At 39.5% G+C, this 25,432-nt stretch overlaps 1 protein-coding gene across 1 annotated transcript; it reads left to right on the forward strand.

Moving 5' to 3' along the window:
- Positions 1-6,170: 6,170 nt before the first annotated feature.
- lpcat1 (lysophosphatidylcholine acyltransferase 1) lies at positions 6,171-19,588 on the forward strand. Its single transcript, XM_046059204.1, has 14 exons — positions 6,171-6,251; positions 7,693-7,832; positions 8,007-8,221; positions 8,981-9,093; positions 9,257-9,317; positions 12,636-12,694; positions 14,004-14,038; positions 14,523-14,577; positions 14,769-14,851; positions 14,958-15,083; positions 16,302-16,455; positions 17,573-17,671; positions 17,749-17,890; positions 18,453-19,588. Exons 1-14 carry the CDS (start codon positions 6,171-6,173, stop codon positions 18,584-18,586), a joined length of 1,497 nt encoding a protein of 498 aa, XP_045915160.1. The 3' UTR covers positions 18,587-19,588.
- The last annotated feature ends 5,844 nt before the right edge of the window (positions 19,589-25,432 follow it).

Here is a 25,432-nt window from a genome sequence, read left to right on the forward strand (position 1 = left end):
TTGCATGGAGCCCCAGTCCGAGGGAGATTGACAGTCATGTTTAGCTTCTTCCATTTTCTAATGATTGCTCCAACAGTGGACCTTTTTTCACCAAGCTGCTTGGCAATTTCCCCGTAGCCCTTTCCAGCCTTGTGGAGGTGTACAACTTTGTCTCTAGTGTCTTTGGACAGATCTTTGGTCTTGGCCATGTTAGTAGTTGGATTCTTACTGATTGTATGGGGTGGACAGGTGTCTTTATGCAGCTAACAACCTCAAACAGGTGCATCTAATTTAGGATAATAAATGGAGTGGAGGTGGACATTTTGAAGGCAGACTAACAGGTCTTTGAGAGTCAGAATTCTAGCTGATAGACAGGTGTTCAAATACTTATTTGCAGCTGTATCACACAAATAAATAGTTAAAAAATCATACATTGTGATTTCTGGATTTTTTTTTTTAGATTATGTCTCTCACAGTGGACATGCACCTACGATGACAATTTCAGACCCCTCCATGATTTCTAAGTGGGAGAACTTGCAAAATAGCAGCGTGTTCAAATACTTATTTTTCTCACTGTATATGCCATCGGCTGATGTGTGTTTTTCTAGGTTTGTGTGTCTGCTTTGTAATCTGTGTGTTTGTCATATTAAGATGACATGTGCTGCTTGATGCGGAACCCCCCCCCCCCCATTTGGTTGTCCTGGAATTTTATAACTTCCAGCAAACATGATCAGCAGCACTGCAGACCCAACTAGGTCAGCAAGTGAAACAGACAAACAGACAGCAGAGCTCATTCCAGCTGAGTCACACATTGCTGAACAGTGAACATCATAAGGACATGCCTGCCAGCGCTCCAGCTTGCAGACAAAATACCTGTGACATTCAGAAATGGCAGATATGTTTGGCTGTTTCAGTATAAAAACCTAATCTACTGGTGCACCTCTTGTAGGTTGTTCTAGATAAGAGTGTCAGCTAGATTCCTTTTTATAAAATATTTTGAAGATTTCACCAGCACACATTTTTCTTCCTGGCAAAAACAAATATTTAATACCAGATGACTTTAACAGTATGTATATGTAAAAACACTGACACAGAGTTAAGCTCATGCGTTTTTGAATTAATGAATAGCCATCATCAATGGAGCTCCGATACTATGATTCACCATGGCAACAGGTAAAGAAAAAAAAGGCAGAGCCTCCATTTTAATGCAGTGGATGTAGAGAGATTAATGCATGTATATACAGACTGTGCATAGTTATCTTTAAAGAAGGATTCTGAGTCAGAGCGGGGGGAAAATGTCAACAAATTAACACAAGTATTTTTCAATTTTGTCCGTTAATTCGTTGTTTACCAGACTTACATTTCCTTATGATAAAGTGGTGGGATCTGACTGTGTGTTAGGCTGTTGCCTACATGACATTTTAAATATATTCGTTCAGCTTTAATCTGACAGGAACTGCCTAAGCTCACTTTCTAACTGCATTCTGCAGCCGCACCACAATCTGCTCACTCAGAAATAACATATCATCTCCAATAGGAATTATGTTCCATCCGTGCGGCTAATCATGTCATGTGTCATAGAGATAATTATTTGTTGATTCTACACGTCTAAAGCGCCTACACTGACTCTTACAGTTTAAACTGAGATTACACATTATGGGCAATAAATATGTTAGTGGAACTGATCAAACTCACAAAGGGTTAGGACATGATTTGATGCTGTGTAATACTTGAATGTGAGGGCAAAAACCACTGTTCACAGAAATGACTGATGGGACATAACAGTAGGAACTTTAGAGAGTCCTTTGTAACAAGCTGGTATCTAACTGGGATTTAGATTCTGACCTCCGCTAACTAATGTGCTTCGATACTGCTTGAATCATTGAGGAAATAAAACACCATGTCTGACTCTGTAAGAGGGAGGAGACAGAGAGAGAGGAAGGACAACCTGCCAGTGAGCAGGTTAAGTTAGCTCTCTTTCTGGAACAGCAAACCCAGAGTTTCCCCTCATCTCAGCGTTACCTCCCTCAGTTTTCACTAAACCCACTTTCTGGAATACACCCCAGTGGTAGGATGGGCTGGGTGAGTATGCCTTAATGGCCCATGACAGCTTTAAAGAGGTCATATTATACTTTCTGGTTTTTTCACTTTCCTTTATTGTGTTATAATTTTTTTTGTGCATGTAATGGGTTTGCAAACTAAAAAAAACCCCCAAAGAGAGTTACCATCTCCCAAATAAAACGCTGCTCCTTAACTCCCTGAAAACAACTTGTTTGTAGTCTAAACTTTACTTTTGTAACCTATATGCATGATTATGTAACACACACATGCTCACCCAGCGGCTAATGTGACACACCCTCAAATAGGCTTGTGCCGTTTGGCGATTGGATCGGCTATGGAGGACTGAAGGGATGCACAGCGATTGTTTTTTCATGCGCCAATATTAAGGTGATTTTAACTAACTCACTACCAGAACTAAGATGACAAAAAATAGTCTCTAGAATCTGCACCCCGCTGCAGTGTTTCCCATTCATTGTTTTTATTTGTGGCGACACGACATAATATCAACGCTGACCGCCACAAACTATATACTATTTAATATGAGTAATATCAAAATTTAGTGCAGAGTTGCGCACGACGCATAGATTCACTCAGGACCCCCACTTGCACTCACTCGCACGCACGCACGCACGCACGCACTCACACACACACACGGAAACAGAGCTGTGTGAATATAGAAAAACTAATGCATTCAAGTTAACTCTGAAAAGTTAGTCTATCTATTTTCTTAACACAACGCTGTCAATGTCAGAGACCCACCTTCAAATAATAATAAAAGTTATAAGCAACCATGTAAGGAGCCTAGCTAATAAGGATAGCTATGTTTACGTTAGAATACAGCTGGGTTGTCGAGGTTAGCACACTAGTCAGCGCCATGCTGGCATTTGACCGGCATGCTGCAACATAACAGCGCCCCCTGGCAATCAGATCGCCAATCTGTGATCTCAAGTAGCCATGATTAGATGATATAGAAAATAGAGAAGATCACCCAAGTCCACCCTCAAAAACACTGGTGGAGAAACACACTAAGCACACAGTGACAAGACATATGCCCTCAGCCCCACCCTCCTTACTGAACATTAGATTAACACAGTTAAAACGTTAAGTATGAAATATAAATTTGTTACAAATTAATAACTTTAATTAACCACTCTGAAACATCTTTCTCCAGTCTAGGTTACAAAGCTGGTTCGGGTTGTTCCGCCTGTGTTTCGGGATCACATATGGCTAAACCGAAGCCATGGTTACCGGCTGAAGAGGCTTTATTTTTGATCACACTACCTTGCTTGTCAGGACCCGCCCTACTCTCATTCTGATTGGCTAGTAATCCTTACCTAGGTACTGTGCATGTGCTGGTCCCAACAAAGATCTTATAGAAGTGCGACGCTTCACTCAGTATCTAAAACAAAGAGTTCAACACACAGGGTGAAAAGAGGTGCTACAGAAATGTGCAGTATGACAAAAATATGGTTTTGAAAATGAAACCATCTAAACCTACTCTGGTACAACCTATAAATAAAATTATGAACGTGAAAATGAGCAAAACATGACCACTTTATTATGGCTTCTCCTGAATATTTTACGAATAGCAAATCACTGAACCTTCCTCTCAGGTCAAAAGACATTTGCTGCTATTTGTCTCCATAACCGTTAAGTGTAGAAAATATGACATTTTCTTTGTGTCGCCGTACATTTTCTAAATTTCACTTGTATAATACAGCACATAACATTTCTTAAGTAATTACTCTGATCAAAAGGCAGTCACATCACTATCTCAGCCTTGTTTGTCTTGATAGAGAGACAAAGACTTTGTGATGAAAAGTGGCAGCATGAAATAAAAGGGAAAAGTAAGTGAAAAAAGTAACAGGCTTTAGAAAATTGACATTTTGACATAACTGCTGTAATGAATGAGCTTCCAAAAGCTCCCTTCAGCCCCACAAAAGGCAATCGGGCATATTTGTACACAAGTAATAGAAATATAACAAATGACTGCACTGAGGCCAGCACTGCAGAAGGATCAGATGGATGGGCCTGGACTCTCATAAAACACTAGAAATTGTTCCCCTCTGCCCCTACCCAACCCATTCTCATGCCACCTCTTGAGAAAATGTCAGCAGAGCCTCCCAGATGGATTCGTTAAGCTCTGATGATGAGTGCACTCTGCGTCAGGCATGGGGGTGGTGATGCAGGGAGAGGCGTTAGAGCATCATAAATAACCCCCATTACTGTTTATTTATTAATACAGCCCTGCAGCGTGCACCTGTGCTCCTCTGGAAAGAGGGAAACACACATGAGCGAAAGGAAGGATGGGGCAGGAACAGAAGGGTTAGAAATGATTCCCCAGAGTGGTGACAAAAAGCACATCAATGCAAAGTAGGAGGGAAACAGTTGAAGAAAGAGCAGCATAATAAATGAGGGTGCAGCTGAGCAAATAGACACGGGGAGGTGAGAGATTGATGGATGATGGCAGGATGGATGGATAGTTGAAGAGAAGAATTCCTCCGGGATTGGAGATTACTGTAAGGCAGGCCGGGAGGTTGATGAGAGGGGAGCGAAGGAGCACGAGGGAAGTGCGGGATGAAGAGACCGAGCAGAGGAGGAGGAGGCTTAAAATGTCACAGTCTGAATTTACAGTGGAGGCCATGACTTTGTGACCCTGTTGGTACACAATCGCACACACTCGTACACCACATCTCTCTCATTAGATAGTAAGAGAAAAGGCATGACAAGTCAGTCAGCTGACTTCTCATGTCTACTGTGGCACTCTGTCCTCTAGTACTAAACTGTACTGTGTGACCCGAGGCTGAACGTAGCTTGATACGCTGTTTGCAGAGTTGCCTTATCTTATTTCCATCCTTACTATTTATACAGTGAAACCTCTCTGGTGTTATTCAAAAGCAAAAGTCCTCGTACCATGTCTCAACAAATGTATTGTTTACAGGATAAGCTAAGTCAATACAGTTTTTTTGCTCACAAAAAAAACATACACAGAAAAAACCATGACAAAAAACAATAATAAAATTGATGACATTAAATCATAATTATTAAAGTGAACATTAAAAGCAATATTTCTAGATCCAAAATCCAAACAATGTTATGGATTTAATGTGTAATAGTAAAATTCAAATCAAAGGGAGCCTTAAAACAGAAAGATTTTTAGCCATTTTAGTGGCATTTTGTGTCTGTTAGTCGGTCGGTATGGCAGTCGTTCAACCACTTTGGCCCAGACTCTGATGTCTCAATAACTACTGGATGGATGTGGAGATATTCATGTTCCCCAGAGGATGAATCTTAATAACTTTGGCGATCCTCTGACATCAAGCGCCGCCAGCGGATCAAAGTTTTCACTTAATCTGTGAGATTTCTCAACATTTACTAGATGGATTGGTATAAAACATGCATGGTTCCCAGACAATATTGTAAACAACGTTAGCATGCTGATTTTAATATTTAGCTCAAAGCACTAAGAACAGCCTCACAGAGCCGCTGGCTGTAGACTCATGTTCCCTTAGTTTCTACAGAAACAGGTAAACAAGGCTTAGCTGTGTCTCAATAAATAAATGAAAGTATAGGGATGTAAAAACTTCTATTTGATTTGTAATGTAATTTAAATAAATGCTTTAAAAAATGAATGTAAACTAAATAGCTTTTCTTCTGGCTTTTAAAGACTTAATTAAAAGCCTCATACAGATCAGATGATGGGTATGACACTGGCATTTCTAAATAAACATTCCTGGAAAAGTGTTTGACTTATCAAAGTATCACAAGCGCTGCTACCTTCTCAGTGATTCCTCAGCACTGGACATGAACAAAAACTTAAACTCAAAAACAACTTAACTCTAAGTAGGGCTGAACGATCAATCGTTTTCAAGACGAAATTGCGATTTGAAAGAACGCGGTTAGCTGATCATGAAGACACCGATTAAAATGTGTGTTAATTATACAGCGCATCTGACCCGTTTTTAACAGTCATGCGGTTACAAATTCATTGTGTTGTCATCCTTGTGTGACTGACTTCCTCGCAAGTCACAGGCGCCATGCACCTCCCGTTACGGTCCTACTCATCAATCACAGCGGGCACATTTTACAACAACAAATGAAACTACTGTAGAGGAAAACGTGGTGGGATAATGGTGTCAGCCAGTCCAACACAGGCGGCGGCTGCGCCAGAGGTTTGCCCGTCCACTGCCTGGCGTCCGCGCTCACTGGAAGTATTTTAGCAGCGGAGCGTTCAGCCTGCCCCATGTTGTTGACGCTGTGTTAATTTGTGATTTTGTGTGCTTCTACTACTGATAACAGCTCTCGGTAAACCGGTTTTGTTTGCTCTTTCTGCATGGCTACATTATCCCACATGCTGCATTTCAGAATAAGAGCGTTATGCCTGCCTGATTTTGCTGACTTGTTCAGATTTTGTTGATTTGTTCAGTTGTCCTTTATTTTTGAGCTTCTACCATGGTTAAATAGGCTACAGAGTTAAAGTGTTTCTTTTTTGTCAGTTTTAACTGTGTGTATTGTTGATATACAATAAGGAGTTTGCACATGGTTTTATTTTGAAAATCATCAGGATTCTCTATGCTGTTTCTGTGTCTGACTTCCTGTCCAGTTCACCTGCTCTGTGCTGCTTGATGCGGCTACAGTCAAAAATAGACTAGCTGCCTATTCTCCGCCGAGCAAATCTGCTCTGTTTTGTTTTATCTATTACACAGTGAATATTGAACTTTTGCTGAACTTAAAAAAATAAAAAAAATAAAAACGCAAATTGAATTGTAATCCTAATATCTGGCAGAAAAATGTCAAATTTGATTCCCCCCCCAAATCTTTCTGCCCGAACTCAACAACTAAATAGTAACGCATGTCACAGGGTAGGTGTAAATCATAAAATGTCAAAGAATTATACTTTATTATATTTTCTCCCCCGCAGCATCATTTTGCAACACAGTAGAGACCTTATATGGTGATATGATATTTCAACATGGATCTAGTTTACTATGATTTGCTAGGATCCCACTTATCATGCCAGCCAGAAAGCTAATGTGCATGGTAACCAGGTCGATGGAACTTATCTTTGATTGTTGATTGGCCACTTCCCTTAGGTTAGGTTCAGCCCTAAGCAACTAGTTTTTGTAGCTGATTTCAAACTTACTAGAAGTTATTATGCCTTTGGTGTCGACTTTACACCCTAACCTAAAAGAGAACTTGCACACAACTGGTGCAACACTACTTGTTGGGTAGAGTTACTATGAAAAATGGTCCGGTGTCTTTGAAATATATTTTACATAAGATGTTCTTCTATATAAAAAGACCTATACCAGTAATATATCATATTTAAGTACTAACATCAGATTATATAAATGCGTACATATTGGCCACATGAGCCTGTAAGCTCGAGGGGTTCCTAACCAGCAAACTGTGATTGATAGATGGATGTTCCTTCCTGAAGGCACAGATGTGCTGCTGCTCCTCTGGATGTGGGCATATTTCTCTGCTTTATAGGAATGAACAGCATGTTAAAGATTCAAGGAATTATTGTTTCACAGTTGGCTAAAAAGCCATAGGAATGTTGAACGATGGTAGTGTAAGTCGTGCACTGGAAAGGTAACAATATGACTGTATATCTCCATCTCTTAATCTCTTCATCTCTGTTCTCTTCAGATAGGACTGATGTCTGTCACAGTGTTCCCAGTGCGGCTGCTGCTGGTCTCCTTCCTCATGCTGCTGGCGTGGCCCTTTGCCTTCACGGCCTCCCTGGGACGCTCTGATTTTGTCATTGAGCCACAGTCGTGGTGGAGGAGGTGTGTGCGGTGAATGTTTATTTGTGTGTGTAGGAAAGTGCTAAAGCATGTATGTGCTACTAAAACAAATGGGATCACACAGAAATGTGTGAAAATTGCAGCGTCCTGTAAATAGCATTATGACAGAGCTAAATAAACGCCCTTTCTCAAACAGTCTTGTGTGTATTCTCCCAGGTTTGTAGACCTGTGTCTGCGAGTGATCATGCGAGCCATGTGGTTTTGCGGAGGTTTCCATTGGATCAAGGTCAAAGGCGAACGGGCGGCGTCCTCTGAAGTTCCCATCCTCACCGTGGCACCACACTCCTCCTACTTTGATGCCATCCCAGTGACCATGACCATGTGCTCCATAGTCACCAAACTGGAGAGCAGGAGCATTCCCATCTGGGGCAGTGAGTAAAACACAATACCATCACCTCTCTTACAGTATGTGTATTGGGCACACAATGCAAAATCCTGTCTAGAAGTTACTAGATTGTGTTAAGTCACTAGATATGAAAGAAACTTAAGAAACTTGTATTTGAACTACATGAATTTTAAAATGTTTGATTATATCAAGCTTCTGAATTGCTGTAACAGGTTGAATAAATACATTCATAAAATGCCAAAAGGCCAAATTTTAAATAGTCTGGCTTAAAGTTTTTTTTAATGGAATTAAATGCTGAATAACAGTAGTTTCAAATCTGGTTTGCAGATATTTGTAATAGTGTAATATAAGCAATAAATAAACTATTTTAAACATGAGGGTGCTGCAGATAGCAATAGGACTATCAGTAGCTACCTGAATGGTAGAGGATGAGTCTTATGTTCTTGGTCTGTGCTCATACTTAAGGTCTATGACAGCTGAATTAAGAAAATCGAAAGTCAGTGAGTCCACTTTACATACAGACATTTAAGTAATACAGACAAATTTAAATCTGTTTTTAATTGCATTTTTTTTTAATGCAAGCAACATCTGAGCTGTCCTTGTCTCAAGACAACCTGGTTTAAAGTAAAGTACAGTCAACAACTTTTGAGGATGGATTGGGATGTAACATCAGGGTGTGTGCCACTTTATTAGCTTCTCTTCTAGTTGTAGTAGTACTACTTTGTGATTTCTCACTTGTTCTGGCACACATACGAAATCTCTCTCCTCACCGCCGTCTTCCCAGCTCTGATCAGCTACATCAGGCCAGTGTTTGTGTTTCGGTCGGACCAAGACTCCAGAAGAAAAACTGTGGAGGAGATCAAGCGGAGAACCCGGTCTGGAGGGGAGTGGCCTCAGGTAACATTAACAATAATAATTATACATGAAAATGCACAAAACAACCACATTGACACTGCATGTGAATTGGGATTTTTAGTCACAGACACACAGACCTGATGCATGCGTTTGTGTGTTTCTGTACGTGTGTATTAGCACTTAAGTGTGTGTTTGTTTGTTCCAGATCATGATATTCCCAGAGGGGACGTGCACCAACAGGTCGGGTCTCATCTTGTTCAAGGCTGGTATGTGTTCAGTCCCCTTACCGATTTAGGCATCCTGAAAGTGTGTGTGTGTGTGTGTGTGTGTGTGTGGTGGGGTTAGATTGAAAAATGAAATTTCCTCCTCACATAACATTAATGTGTGGGGCCAAAATCACAGATAATTTCATTAATCAAACAACTCATCTCAGTATCTGAACATTAAGAGATTAGTTTTCACTTATTTAGTGAAATAGCTTGACATCTACTAGATGGATTCATACTATATTTGTACAGACATTCATGGTTCACAGGCGACTTATCCTGACTTCTTCTTCTAGCGCCATCATAAGGTCAAAATTTAAATTTATACTTTGCTTTATGACCAAATACCTGCAAAACTAATAATATTCCCATGAGCCTCAGCTATACTTTTTGTTTTTTTGCTAATTAGCTAAACTAAGATGGTGAACAGTGTATCTGATTAACATCAGCGAGTTAGTACTGTCAATGTGAGCGTGTCAGCATGCAGATGCAGTAAAGCTGTACTGCCTCAAACAGCCGCAAGTGGTGTTGTGGGTTCTCAGGGTCTGTCCCAGTACAAACACTTGTGGTGTGGAACGCTTGAGTTACATAATACTGCTTCAAAGCAGTATTCAGAGGGAAGTGTATGCCTGTATTGTCCAGTTGTTTGCGGTGATGCACCTATAGGGTTGTTTCAGGACACAGATGGTTCTCATATAATATTAACATGTTCCTCTTCATTGGGCTGATAAGAATAATACTACATATCAGACACTGGCAACATAAAAAAAAAAAAAAAATCTGCTTGAGAAATACAAGGTGTGACGTGTGAACTGGTTGAAATACGTTTGTCTCATGAGGTTGAGAACGTACTATTTAACTTAAGTTAAAATTATACATAACTTTACCTGATCCATCCAGTTTTGCGAAACTTTTTTTTTTTTAAGTGTGTTTAGGTTAGGAAACTAGCATCTGTTTGGTCCAATGGTCCAAGTTGTTAGTATATAACAAACTTTGAACTTGGATGTTCTCCAGAGAGGCTGTTACAGTATAATAATTGTGCACACCACAGCTCAGAACAGTATTTTGTTGTAGTTCTTGGTTATTTCCAGCCAGGGGTGTGTCTGCGTGTTAATGGAGAGTCTTGCATGCGATCACTTTGTTCCGCATCCATTTCATTTAGTGTGCCTGGACTTGTAAATGATTATTTATGCATGTGGTTGACTGCATAGCTGACACAGCTAACAGCATTGCCAACTCCAGGTGTAGATGTCTGGGCAAATTCATTTTATGTTGGCGCAGCAGGTTTGAGTTCAGTGTCTTGCTTAGGGATACCTCAACAGGACACAAAACGGTTTTGTCCTTGTTTTTCTGCTCACGTGCTCGTGTGTGTGTGTGTGTGTGTGTGTGTGTGTGTGTGTGTGTTATGCTGTCATCCATTGTTCCCTGCTTGCTCTGTCTAATCCCCTTTCTTCCAGTCTGTAATTCTGTCATTCCCAGTAAGCCCCGTTGGTCACACTCTGTCCTGTATTGTGTGTTTCTGTATGTTTGTCCGGCTTGATCTGTCTGTTGTGTATTACCAGTCCTCTCTGTATGTGTCTCCTCTAGTTATGTCTCCTCACTGCTCCCAGCACAACTGAGCGACAGTGTGTGTGTGTCTGTGTGTTTTAATGTGAATGGTGCCACCTGTGTGCGTGACATGCTCTGCACAGATACCTCCAGTCTTCAAAAGGCCTTTTAATAGAGCTGTCACTTTCATGTTCACCATACACTCCTTGTCTGTCCCCTCACTATAGTCACGTTATTATTCAGAGGGTGTAGATAGTGATCACTCATGTGCAGCTAGAACAATATGTGGTGCCAATATTTTTCTATTAAAAATCATGTCGACTGGTCTTCCATGTTTAATGTTGAGTACAGCTGCTCACAGTTAATGTTTTCCATCACAGTGTTTGGATCAGATTAAACACAAGGACGTTCTCTGCTGTGGGAACCTTTTTCTCACCTTCATAGGTGTCATGTTAAAGTCGTAGTGAAACCGGCCTGACCCTGCCTTCAAGACCTATTAATTCATATATCATATGATATCATATAATCCCTTTTTTTTAATTTTTTTTTATTTTACTTGTGATTGTACTTTTTAATTAAATTTTACACAATTTGTTGTGGTGTTCACCATTGCACTATGGTATATTTAATTTCTAGGGAACACTGAACAGATTATATCTTGAATGCATTTTACCTAACTTTGTCCCATTGAAAATATTCAGAATATTAAAATATTTACAAAGTCTGAAAGAATAGTTTTGGCCTATATCAGATGAAGCTGCACTAATCAATTCTATATGAACACTTGTGAAAATGGCTGTGTCTAATGTAAAAGGAATCGCTAGTAGTGGCGAAACCACAGATAATTTTTACGTGTCTCTGCAGTTCCTTCAGCTCAGCTATGGAGCATTGTAGCATCTTTCAGCTCTTTGGTTTTGGTTTTCAGTCTGCATCATTACTGTTTTGGTTCACTTTTAATGCCCCACTCTCATCAACCTTGTTTCCAGCAGCAGCAGGCAGCAGTTTCTGGCCTTACCCTCTGTGTACGCTCTCTACCAGTACCAAAGGCAGACAGACAAAGTTAGCAACTAGCTAGTGAACACAGCGGAGCATTTAGCAGCTACAGAGCCAGATATCTTCCCCTTGGTAGGGACAAAAACAAAGCTAGAATCAGATAGAAAATTTGACTTCCCTTAATCACATGGGCACAAACCCGACTTCAAATGAACGATAATGTCTCTCTGTGTTGGATGGATATGTAAATAGACCACCTTTTGCTAACACATTGGCTATATCAACTTTACAGCCTCCAAGTGGCCAAAAAAATAATTAAGCCTTACGGTTGAAGTTTTACTGACATTAGTTATCCTATTTCCACCTATCCAAAGCTCACACAGTAGCTTGAATAGGCATTTGTTCAGTAATAAATACTGTAGGTAGACATTATGTAGGGCTGGAGGTTATCCTGTGGTTGTGAGCTCGTCACTCATCTAAACTGGTACACAACTCAGCCCAATTCATTATTCTGTCTCTCTGCTGTGATTAAGTCAGTTAAAATCTGTAGAAAACCCTGCTGCCAAAACTATGGCGCTTTTATTTATATTCATTGAATTGTTATTAATAATATATGCATGTAGTATGGTGTAGAAAAATAAATACAAATACAGGTTAATACAGTCTAATTTACTTTATTGACATAAATGATTAATCTTAGAAATATGTTTTTGATATAATTCACATTTTCTTTTTCTCTCCTGTTGTCCTCTCACCTCCATCTCTCGTCTCTCTCAGGTGCTTTCATACCAGGACTCCCAGTGCAGCCGGTGGTGCTACGCTACCCAAATAAACTGGTAAACACACTTTCTTTTAATCCTTTCGATACCTGCTCCATCCCTCTGACCTCGGCCATAGTATGTACACAAACCTACAGATACTGACACATGCACCTGTGATGTAATGGTTTCTTTCCCTCATGTTAGTTTGTGTCCCTCTTGTGTAGAATGACTTCATGTTCTAGTAGGGTGATATTTCATCCGCCTCTTTCTCACACAAACTATCTCTCTCTCACACACGCGCGTCATGTCTCCGTCTCTGTTCCTCTCCTTTCTCTCATGAATGATGCAGTTCTTATTACCTAGTTTTTCTTGTCCGTTTCCCTGGAAATCTTTTGTCACCGTTTCTCTGAGTTTAGTCACTGTGCTGGTAACGTGGCAGTACAAGGCAGTTAAGTGAGAAAAGAAAATCTGAATAAACCACAATAACAGGGTAGCTTAGCCTCTGTATTCCTATCTAGACTCAGTATATGTATACCACCAGAAGTCTTTCCTTTCCATCTGTTGTATTAGCTGTAGAGAAACAATGTGAAGAGTTGCTGATAGCATCTGGTCACATTTTTAACTTATTGTTAAAAATGTGACCAGGTCTGAATTGTCTTGGATTTATCTGTATGCTGTTTTATCATTCTTACGCTGTGTTCACACAGCTTTGGTTTGGTTTCCTTAGTCCAAATGAGAGCAGAAATTAATAATACAATATTGCACGCTGAAGGCATTTTAGGGTTCTGTTTACATTGCCCTTTTACACTTGAACAAATGGATGTAGGTTAACATGAAGACACGTGTACTGACAGGTAACTGATGACATCATCAGGTCATCTTGTGTCAAGCACCCAGAGTGGAAAATCAAAAAACTTTTATTTTTTATTTTTATGCTGTTAATTTAAAGGGGATAAACTTAGAAAACTACAAGTTACAAAAATCCTACTTTTTCCACACATGCAGTAGTACTCCCCAGAATCTGTAAACAGACTTGATGTGTAAAACTGTGTTGAAATTATCATGTCACAACAATGCAGTTGTTAGTGTATGTCAGCACTGATCAGTGCTCACTGAATGTAGAGCTGCAGCATTAACAATGGAAGTGTAATTTGAGACGCGAGCTAAAAAGTGTAGCAGCATTATGAGTACACATGAGTGTCGCAGTATTTAGGCACTCATCTATGAATAATGTATTTAAAGTCTGCAGCCATCGAAACCCACAAATGCACACGTGTGAGAAAAATAACGAACAGAATTTACAGGAAGTTGAAAGAAGTTGACTTCATGCGAGGCTTCTGTGTTTGTGTGTTTGTCCTGACCCATTTCCTCTTACCCTCAACAGGATACTGTTACATGGACGTGGCAGGGTCCCGGAGCGTAAGTGTTTCAGTCTTTCTCTCACACACCTACACTCCTACACACACCACAAACCATAACTCACACACACTTGCACACACAGAGCTTCGACTGCCATCTGCTAAGTATATAGAGTAAAGCCTGTTTTATATTATTGGGGTGGTGATGGGGCAGTGGATAAAATGCATGTCTTTGGTGTGAGAGAACCGCGTTCAATTCCCCGCTGTGACACGTCCACCATTGTGTCTCTGAGCAAGACACTTAACCCCTTGTTGTTCCAGAGGCCGGCGACCTCTGATATAAATAGCAATTGTAAGTTGCACTGGATAAAAGCGTCAGCTAAATGAATAAATGTCATGTAACGTTATATTAAGAAAGACCACGTTAAGATGCTGTTTCTCAAGTGCTATGTGTTCAGTCTTGAACAAATATTTCTCTCTATCATTATTTCTCTCCTGATACAATCTAGTCATGTTTAGACATCTCCTGCTCTCCTGTCTTCCAGGTTCAAGATCCTATGGCTCACTCTGTGCCAACTTCATAATCCCATGGAGATAGAGGTGAGTGGTTTAGTAAACTAGAAGTCAGTGAAACTTTATTTCCTTTTTTTTCCACAGTAGCTTCAGTCTTCTTGAGATTGCTATTTCTAATTGAGAGAAATATTCGCTTGATTTAGATAAAGTCCATCTAATGTAGTGAATTTGATATGTGTAATTCTATATCTATTGGCTGTTTCTCTCTCTTTCCGTAGTACTTGCCTATTTACACTCCATCAGACGAGGAGAAGGAAAACCCTGCCCTGTTTGCCAATAATGTCAGAGAGCTCATGGCCAAGTGAGTTTGTGTTAGTGTGTTTGCATAAGTGTCTTTGATCAGTGTCAGATTGTCTGGACTTGCTTGTTTTGGATGTCTGTAACACACTCCGTCATCTTCCTCATAGGGCGCTGCAGCTGCCACTCACAGACCTGTCCTTTGACGACCGTGAGATCAGCCTATCGCAGGGCCCACTGCGCATATATGACTACAGCAGCTTGCTTGAGTTCAACCTGCTGGTGTGCCGTTTGGGGTGAGTGGAGGGAGACTGGATTGACTGGTTGACTGAGTGGAGGGTGGGTGCACCAGCCAAGACTTTTGGGAACTGAAGGTGAAGAAACGCTGACACCTATTGGTGGCAAGGTCAGAAGTACACACAAGGAGATCGGTCCCCATCAAGAATGATATGATTCGATCAGTTCAAGTTAGATGGGGAGAGGTTTGATGTTGTATAGCACAAATGTCCTGCCAAGACTGAATATATTTAAAGATAGGTGCAGATATTAGTTCTCTACAATCAGATTTTATATCCAGGTGATACACTTAAAGTAGGAAAATTGTCAGATACATGTAAGCATATCATGTGATTATTTGGTAAATTAGAGAAGATATGAGTGATATAAAGAGGTAATCCTACATGGGGTTTTTTCAATTAAAAATCATCGTCAGCATATGTATTTCTCATTTGATCACATAAATGTTAAAGATACCAGAGAGGAATCTTTTTTCTCCTTCTTTGCTAATTAGCTCATTAAAATTATGTGTTTGTACTAGGTGGGTAGCATGCACAACCAATATTACCATTCTTTTGATCATATACTAAGTATGAGGGAGTCTTTAAAGAGACTCATGATTATGTCTGAGTCATAAGATTCTCTTCATGTTTATGAATACAGAGAGACACTTCTTTTCCCCACATTTATGTATTGCTTTTGGCAAAGTAAGACTCGACGTTTGTTCTGGATGTGGCTTCTCACAATAATCCTTAAAGGAGACTTATTATACAGCATTTTCAGCCCCATATTGTTGCTCTGACTCCTCTATGGTAACGTTGCATGATTTAAAGTAAAAAAAAAAATAGATGCTTCTATCTCTTTGAGTTGTGATGAAGACAACATCTTTGATGGAAGGAAAATAAAATCTTGCAGATAAATCTTTGATCGTTTGTAAATTTTAAAAAAATAGAATAGATATCGAAAATTCAAGCCAGGAAAGCAAGAGGAGGCAATTCTAAGCCAAATACAGCAAGTGTAGAAGATAGAATATGAATACATTACTCGCACCTTTTCTTTCAGACATTCATCTGCTTTAATCCTAAAGATGTCATGGCTAGGTATGTGGGATTTTGGCAGGTCAACAGTAATGAAGGTGACAACAAACCTTGTTTCCATGTACAATGTGTTGTTAACAGTGCGACTAACTTTTTCATTGTTGCATGATGTGATTTCTTTGTATTTTCTCTGGTCCACAGGCTGAGAGCAGGAACTAAAGGCAAAGTGCTGGAGGAGCAGGCCAGAAGAGCCAGAAAACTGCAGGGAGGCAGGCTGGGTTTGGAAGACTTTGCACAGTTCCTCAACCTGCCAGTTACAGAGACACTCGCACAAGTGCACAGCCTCTTTGACCAGGTAAACACAGATAGATTCAAGACTTTTTCTTTGTTTTAAATAATGGAATTAAAATGAATACAGGCAAGTATGTATAAAAACAGTCTGGTAAGAGTATTAAATATGTTACAGTACAAAGATGATGCTGATACAGTTAAATATTATAGCAAACCTTGAAAGCTCTAACCTTTATATTAAACTAGAGGCCAGACTTTGCTTTACCTTACAGTTTAGATGATTTGCTTTCATTTCCCTCCCAAGTCTAATTCTTATACAATTTTTAGTTAATATAGTTCACAACTTCAAAGGTTGAGCTTAAACCTTGCAGAGTCATAATGGAACAGTTAGCAGCTAAATGAAAGGAAATGCAGCAGGTAGGCAGGTTTATTCCCAACAAATGAGATGTAGAGAATGTCTTCCTGAGAGTGTCACAGTGGCATGGTTATAATATGAGGGGGAATATAACTGTAATTAGATATTCATAATAGTTAATTGATACAATTGGGCTGATTGCACACTGACCTCCTTTTAACAGTTACTCCAGTTTTCAGAAGACCCTGAGACGTTTTCTGCTCTTGCATCCTCGACAGGTTCCTGATAACCTAACGTCTTACCATTTAATAATTTTCAGTTGTTCTATTTTTAGGTCTCATGTGTGATCATTTAGACAGGGTAGGGTTTTCTTAAAAGAGCTGTAGTGTTTAACAAGGACACGGTGTCACTGATTAAAAGCATCTGTAGGTCTAAACCACTGCTGTTATTTATTATTATTTTATTTTTTTACTTCAAGTTATCAAGTGTGGAACTGGTCTGACAATTACTGATCAGCTCCCCCTTGTGCAGTCTGCTAAATGTCAATAAGTGCACTTTGTGTGACTGTGACTTAACAATTGACCAAGCTAACTTTAACACAGTTCTGTGATGGCTGTTCAGTGTTGGCGAACACAAACTTCTTGAAAGCTTATTACATGTTTAACAGTAGTGATGATTCTTTTATGTAAAGATGTTTTCTTAGTCCAGTTAAGCTTACATGATTTCAAACTAGAGATGATTACACATTTTCAGTAAATGACATTTTCCTGTAGGATCATATTAGTTTCTATGCTTCTTCCGCTCACTGACATCATTTTGTTCCCAGCATGGAGACGGACAGATAGACATCAGACACTATGTCATTGCTCTGTCTACCATTCATCGACCATCACAGTCAATGGAGACCCTGAAATTGGCCTTCAAGGTGAGCAGATTTTCCCACCAAATCTGGTTTGGCGTAGGTTTTAAGTCACTGCACTGAGAATATATGTTGTTGTGCAGATGTATGAGAGCGAGGAGAACGGGGAAGTCCCAGAGGAGGAGCTGGCCACCATCTTGGAAGTCATCTTGGGAATCAAGGAGGTGGAACTTTCAGGTCTGTTTTTAGCACTTGGCAGACCTGACACAGCAAAGATCACATATGGTAAGTATTTGTCAACTTCGAACTTAAGTACAAAATGAATTGTGATCCATGTGAGACCACTTGTGGTGATGGATTGAGAGTGTCTACTTCCTCCGTGCTGTCACCATCACATCTGATTTCTTCTTGACGTCACTGATGTGGATAAGTACCGTCTGTCGTTGATTTTCCAGGGTCCTTTAACTCCGCCATCTGCCTTTACGAGGAACTGTCAAAGCTTCTTCATATGCTCTTTCTTTCTCTATTGTCCTATAAAGCAATTTCTCCTTCTAACATAAAACAATCCGTCAGATTTCCCATCTTCACACAATGTAAAATGCAGTATAAGCTGTTAATCTTCTCTGTAATGATCTGGAATCACCATAATAATTATACCAATATCTCTAGCCAAAAAAAACAAATGACATATATTTATTTTAAAATGCTACATGTCAAATGAAAACTCTATTCCAGTACCCTCAAAAAGCAGATATCAGACATGTTAATTAAATAACGTAAAACCTTCATATTTACTGACAGTAGTAGCAGCATTTAACGCCATTTTCTGTTTTGTCCCCTTTTCCAGATGAACTTCACCATTTTATTGAGCAGCACCCACACTTCGTCCAGGAGTACCTTGATTTTAAAAACCACCCGCGTAAATTCTGCCTCGAGCGACCAAAGAGCTGCAACGGCCAGAGCCACAACAAAGATGACTGAAGAGGGGACTTTAATCCAACCACTCCATTTATCTTCTCTATCTGATGTAACAGCATCTTCGAATGCTGCTGCTTGCCTACCATCACTGTGCCTTTTAAATGCCGGTAGAGAGAGAGGAATAGAAGGGGAAAAACAAAGTTGTTCGGAGCGATAAGGATGATGGAATCTCCACTCAATCACTTATCTCGGTTCTCTTCTGAACTTTTTTCTATTGCCTTCCATAATTTTTTGTCCTTGTGATATAAAGAAATGGTTTTTTTTTTCTCCTCTGCAAATAAGTTATTTATTTTAAAGTTATAAAAGGAAGGGTCTTAGGCAAATGGACAATAGCATGTTGCCCTCTCCTGCTGCTCTTTATTTACATAGTGTAGATAGAAACTTTACTTTCAGGTAAAAAGGAACAGGATATATTCTGTTCTATGATAAGACTGGGATGTTATCACGCCAAACTATGTAACAGATACTCCATAAGTTCAGCAAAAGCACCAAAAGAGAGAAATCTGCCTCTTACTGCAAATTCCTTACTTCAAACAGCTATGTTACTGCCATAAATATACAAACAAAGAACCCTTGCAAAAAGAAATTTTGACCAAAAAAAGGGTTGATGGTTGATAATCCAAATGTTTTTTTAATTTATTTTTTATTTGGTAATATGATGAGTAATGTTATGGCTGTTTTGCAAAATTTTAATGTAAATTTTCTCTACCTTCAAGGAAAATTATTTTTTAACAGTCTAGTTTTTCTTAGAAAAGCATTTAAGAGGAGGATTGTTTGGTATTTTTGGAGCAGAAATCATTCCTTTAAACCTCCGACACATACTGCATCTTCATTTTCTTAAGCATTTCTACGCTGGCTTAAATATTGATCTCAGGTGGTTTACGCTGGACTGACACATTTTGTACCTTAAGGCTGCACTGTTCCTGTAATCTTAAAATTTCTCAATTAAATGCCGAATTCAAAGCGACTTGCTTTTATTTTATGAATAAAATGGTTTCAATTTTGTGTTGTTGTCACCATCTGTCTTTATCCACTAGGTGGAGCTCTGCTTTCACCAGTTTATTTGAAGGGGTTCAACTTTCTGACTCCCTCAAACTGACTTGCAATACTGACAAGTCAAGTCAGTGGTTATCATATTTCATAAATCCCTCATTGTTGACATTTTGTAAATAGCTTTATTTACTTGCTCAGCTATAGATTGTGTCCATATGATCCAAGTGTTTTTTTTTTTTCTGTTTCACTTTTGGTGATCATCCAGTAGCTTTCTTTCAGGCTGTACCTCCCTGCTATTGAGCTCATATTGGTGCGTGTTTTCTGAGTCCACATGGTGGTGCTAGCTGCCTAAGCTATACACACCTAAGAGCCCATGCACCACTGCCCACCTGATGGACAGGAAAAGCATTACCTCATCCCTTTCTTTCATTCCTTCAGGCAAAAATAGACAGATTAAGCCCAGGCTTTGATGAGAGAAGCCTACAGAGGAGGTGTGGAAACTGGGAGAGAGGGATAGAGATGGAGGAGAGAGACTAAATGGATCGTTCTGCTCCAAATCCAATTCCTAATAGCTGGAGGGAGGGTGGGTGGGAGGAGGGAGAAGAAAACAGTCAAAGAGTGGCGGGAGAGGGGGAGTGGAGATATCACGTCTAACAATTAAGACCTGCCTTCAGGGTCTAAAGAAGAAGCTTTGTTGAGAACATATAAATTGCTCATTGAGCACTGCCTCTCTGCAGTCTCTCTCAGATACTCCTGCCTCAAAGGAATCTGCCATAAAAGACAGCAGCTGAAGCCCACAGCCCACCACATGAGGCCTGGAATCTGTTCACAGTATCCGGGGATCCATCTCCAGCCGTCATCCCGGCCAAGCAAAATCCCCCCTACAGTAAACACAACCTGGATCTTATCCCAGTGACTGTAGCTGAAGAAACATCACAGCACATCCACTGGAGATCCCTAGTGGTTACTGAACTTTGCAGGGTCAAAGATCCAGGTCCACTAACGGTTGTCTTGTTTATTTTTGTTGTGTAGGCCAAGTGGATGAGTCTCTTGATAGGAAATTGTTTTTTCTGAGTCAGGTTGTGGAGGTCTGGACTGGCAGTTAAAATATTTTGAATAAATGTTTTATCTTCTTTGTGTTTAACACGGGCCAATGTGATATTATAGCAAAGGTTTTAGCAAATGGGACCTCTGAAACATCTACCTCTGTTATTCCCACTGGATACTTGGATTAGTGGGTACTTGGAAAGATTGTGGAGTAGCTAGTTCAGTTACCTTAATATAATGTTTTCAATGAATGAATTATGATTTCATTGAAAAAGTATTTACACATATTAAGACAGTGTATGGCATGGCATCTTAACAGTTAGCTAAAAGGAATGGATAAACAGCTGAGATGGTAAGCTAAAAGTAATGCTAAATGGTTTGAACAGTAAACTAAAAGTAACCTAATGGATGAATGGTTAAAATGATTAATAATTGTAATGGTTGAAATGGTAGTCTAAAATGTAATGGATAAATAATTGAAAAAAAGGAAGATACGTAGTTGAAATAGACAAACGTAATGGATTACTCACTCAGGTTAGCTAAAAGTTATGGATAAATGGTTGAAATAAACAACTAAAAGTAGCCTAATGGATAAACATTTGAAATAGATAAAAGCAATTGATCATTAAAGCTAATAGTTAAAACAATGGTCGGAACCACTAATCCCAGGGACCTTGTAAAATTATATGTATCCCCTATCTTAAATTAGGAAAATCTAGTATTTATTTGACCCAGCAATCGTAGCTATTTTTTCCCCTTTCACTGTTTAATTCCTGTTCAGCTGGCTTTATTCAATCAAACTGCATTTCAGTGGGTTTTAGCTGTGACCTGATTCTGCTTAACTACTCATTGCTAGTGTGAAATGTGTTTTGCTGGGAGTGATTGATGACACATCTGAGCAAACATGTCTCCTGTCCCTCAGCTTCAGGTTGTGGTTTTATCGTGCTCATCAGCCCATTGAGTTCATTGGGGGAAAAAAAAAGCACAGTAAATCCCTCCCTGTTCAGGAAATAAGTCAGAAATTAGGAAAGAATCACACAGTTTATACAGTGTTACACAATTGTGAAAGACATTTATTTATTTTCTTAAATGGAGATCACAGAATCCAGTCCTTAATTGATACAGCAGGTCAGACTAAACGGAACAGCCACATCAGGAAAGAAGTGGTTTTACATTTCATTTGATAATAAACCATTGGCCAAGTTTTCTGATGGTGCTTTGAGCTAAATGCTAACATCAGCATGCCTACATGCTTCCAGTGACAATAGCCATGTTTCCATCCAATTGTCATGCAAATTTTAAGCGTACTTTTGAAATGTCGCTAAAAAGACATTGCGATATATGTGCGTTTCCATCAGCTGGTTTGGAGCAAATAAATCAGGTTACGGCAAGCGTAGTTATGTCAGTAGTTGACGTTACACATGGCTGTAATAAACAAGACGTATGGGTTCCAAACCAGAAACAAAACCACTTGCTTGAACCTGATGGCAATTCATCTCAGAAGAGGTCCTCAGAAATGTGTTGCCAAACTGCTACCAGCCGTCTCCCCACGTTATGGGAATATCCGGTGTTATGCAGCGTTTTGCATGCCTACCGAGAATTGCATGAACCTCCAAATAATGCTTTTAAATGCTATAATATCCTTTGTGGGGTTCATGCATACATGATACATGATTCTAACTATATAGCCTATTCTTTGAACGTTTAGAGTCATTAATATTTTATTACACCCAGTAAAAGTAGCATTCACTGAGATTCAGCAAAAATATGGGGTGGTAACCCCGTTTGATAAGTGTGCACAGCAAAGTATCTGAAAAGGACCTTTAAAAGGTGAATGCATAATTCGGCAGAACAGATGAGGCTACCTGCCGAGATTTGCATACACCTCTTTTCTCAGCACAGCCTCACCAGGAAGGAAGGAGGTGCAGGAAATTCTCTCACCTCAGCAGCAGAAACAGCTGATCAGACGAGTTATAAGTTCACTACATCAGAACTTATTCGGAAAAAGTGTTTCCATTTTCCATTTAGCGCATTAACTATTTTTCGACAAAAGCAAAAACCACCTCAAGCGAGCATAAAAACATTTTGCTAAATTAAGGATTTTGTTTCTTATTTGGCCGTTTCTTTCAACCTTTTCTAATGCCATAGCCTCAAAATGCGCATTAAAAAACGGTGATGGAAACACGGTTAATGTGAACATGGGGATGTCTAGCAGGTATAATGTACACCATGTTCACAATCTTAGTGTAGCATGTTAGCATGCTAACATTTGCTATTTAAACCCAAAATCCACCCAACCAAACTGAACCAATACTGGCCTAATGGGCAAATTCAAAGGAAGTCCACCACCACTGAATTAAGTGAATCAATTGTGAAACAATTCATCATCCAGCGGGGAACCTGAAAATCTGTACCAAATTTTCACAACAACAGGTCTATTAGTTGTGGGGACATTTCACTCAAAACAAGAAGTCAGGGGATCACCAAAGTTATTAGGATTCATACTCTGGGGACCATGAATGTCAATCCATCTTACAGTTGTAAACATTAGTATACAGTTGATATTTCAGTCTGGACCAAAGTGCTGAAAAACTGACATTACCGTGTCTTTTCTTCGCACAGAATTAATGCAGCCTGCTGATGATACTCAAGAAGTCACTCCTCCTCATCTGTTTATCATTGTTTCCATCTTCTCTTTTGCCAGTGGTTTACGGTGGATTTAATAAACATAGTCAATATTGTGACTTTTATGTGATTGGATGTTTGTTCAGCTCACTTTGTTCTGGTTGGGAGCACAGAGCAGCATGACATTTGTGGGCTGCCTGTGGAGGTTTTACACTTTTCCTGTATTCTTGTTTGGGCTATTGGCCTCACACCACAGATATACTCCTCTTTGCCCTCATGAGGGTTTTGTGCACCGCCTGCTCCAAAAACAGAGTGAGGTAGGTGTTGAAGGAGGGATGCATGCTTTTATCAGATTCTTCTGAGTCACTTCCATGTTTTCATAGTCCCACCTGCTCACTTTTGAACATCCCTCCATGTATCCAAACGTGTTTTCCATTTTTGATACATCAAATGTCAGAAACAAGACACAAAAAAATTGTATTTCTTCAAAAAAGAAATAGGCCCCCTGCTGTTTTACTAAAATCAGATTCAAGCACCAGAGGCAATGCTGCTTTTTAGAGAATTTCATGTTGCGTTTTCATCCCCATTAGCATTACAGCTACAATAACTAGATGTGATTTTGATTTGAAACACACTTACCCAACAGTATCAATGTGCTTAATGGTTTGGAATTTTAAAAAATGGCAAGCAACCCTTTCAGCTCACAGCCAAGTATAAAGCTTTTGAAAATGGATATGTGCATGTGCCTGCTCTCTGAGTGCTGCATTTTGATGGTATATTGCCAAACAAGTATTTTCATCCTTTATGCTTTTCCTCTATGTTGCATATAATGTATGTGGCATTGAAACATGCTCATGATCAAGGAGCCCTCACAATAAAAGACACACTGTGCTGTATGGAATCCATTAGCCACTGAGACAAGCAGAGAGGCAACACTTGTGTTCAGAGATGGAGAGATGTAAAGACAGCGAGATTGTGGCTGAAAGGTTCAAGGCGAGTACCAAGAAAATAAATCAGAAATTGGCTGATGCGATTGTCAGTGTGCAAACAGGATGTAGAGCCTGTCAGGTAGAACAGGCTGTGAGCAACATCAGAGAGCAGGCTGGGCTTTCTATAGAGAAGAATCACCAGGGCAAGCACAATTACAGTGATGACAAATGTTATAAATGGAGATGGAACACTAAAGGCCTGGCTACAAACACTGCGAGTGAGGCTGATTAGGGAGCGTACCTTTTTTCATGCTTTCATCCATTTACTACAAATCATGAATCCAATATATTACTGCTGACTATTTTGCAAACCATACTTTGGTGTTTCAGATTTCAGACACCTATCAGGTGACAGTCTTTGGCTTCCACGTGTGTCCATCATTTTGACGTAAGACTGGTGCACTTAAACGACATTGACAATACTAGAACTGTGGACCCTGAGAGAACTTAAGTTTAAGGAGTCTGCTAATTGTTTTTCACACTGTATGGAAAGAATGAAAACTTGGAACGGTACAGAAAAGACATCTAAAAATCTGATGTTTTATAACATATTTTTAGAAATTGTCAGCGATAACACAACGTATAAACCCAATTTACACTTGGACTGTCTAATTCTTCTTTGAACAAAAAGTATCAGGCAGTAATGTTTGAAAGAGCAACAAATATTCTATATATAGATATACAGTATATTCTATATTTTCTTATTGTCAGTAAACACCAGACCATAATCATGTGCGCCTCGACACTTAAATGCCCCCTTCCCCATGTTCATTGGTTCCTACTAAAGACGTAAACCTTCTAAATAAGTCACAAATATATTTTAAATTTTAAACAAGTGTAATAAAATGTCATGTTTTCACAGAAACAATGATGTTGAATCACACACAGCACCCATCCCCCCTCCCAGTTCCTGAAGGTGATACCAGACTGAGTGAGTTACATGAGATGGCTGAAAAAATAAAACAAAAAAGCTTTTCTTTTTTTATTTTTCTTGTTTTTATTGGTAGCTCTTTGCATCATGCTGTCTTATGTTATGGTTCTTTATCAATTTTTTATTGACTTGACATCCCTGTGAATGTCCTGTCTCTTTGTGGTATTGAACATTATAATAGGTATGTAGGTTTTGTAAAGCTGATTAGAAACCAGATGCAGGTCTAATTTATCACATCCAGTTGGCCGTAGGTCGTCATTTTGC

The sequence above is a fragment of the Micropterus dolomieu genome, linkage group LG09 (assembly GCF_021292245.1).
Source record: "Micropterus dolomieu isolate WLL.071019.BEF.003 ecotype Adirondacks linkage group LG09, ASM2129224v1, whole genome shotgun sequence".
NCBI classification, from domain to species: Eukaryota; Metazoa; Chordata; class Actinopteri; order Centrarchiformes; family Centrarchidae; genus Micropterus; species Micropterus dolomieu.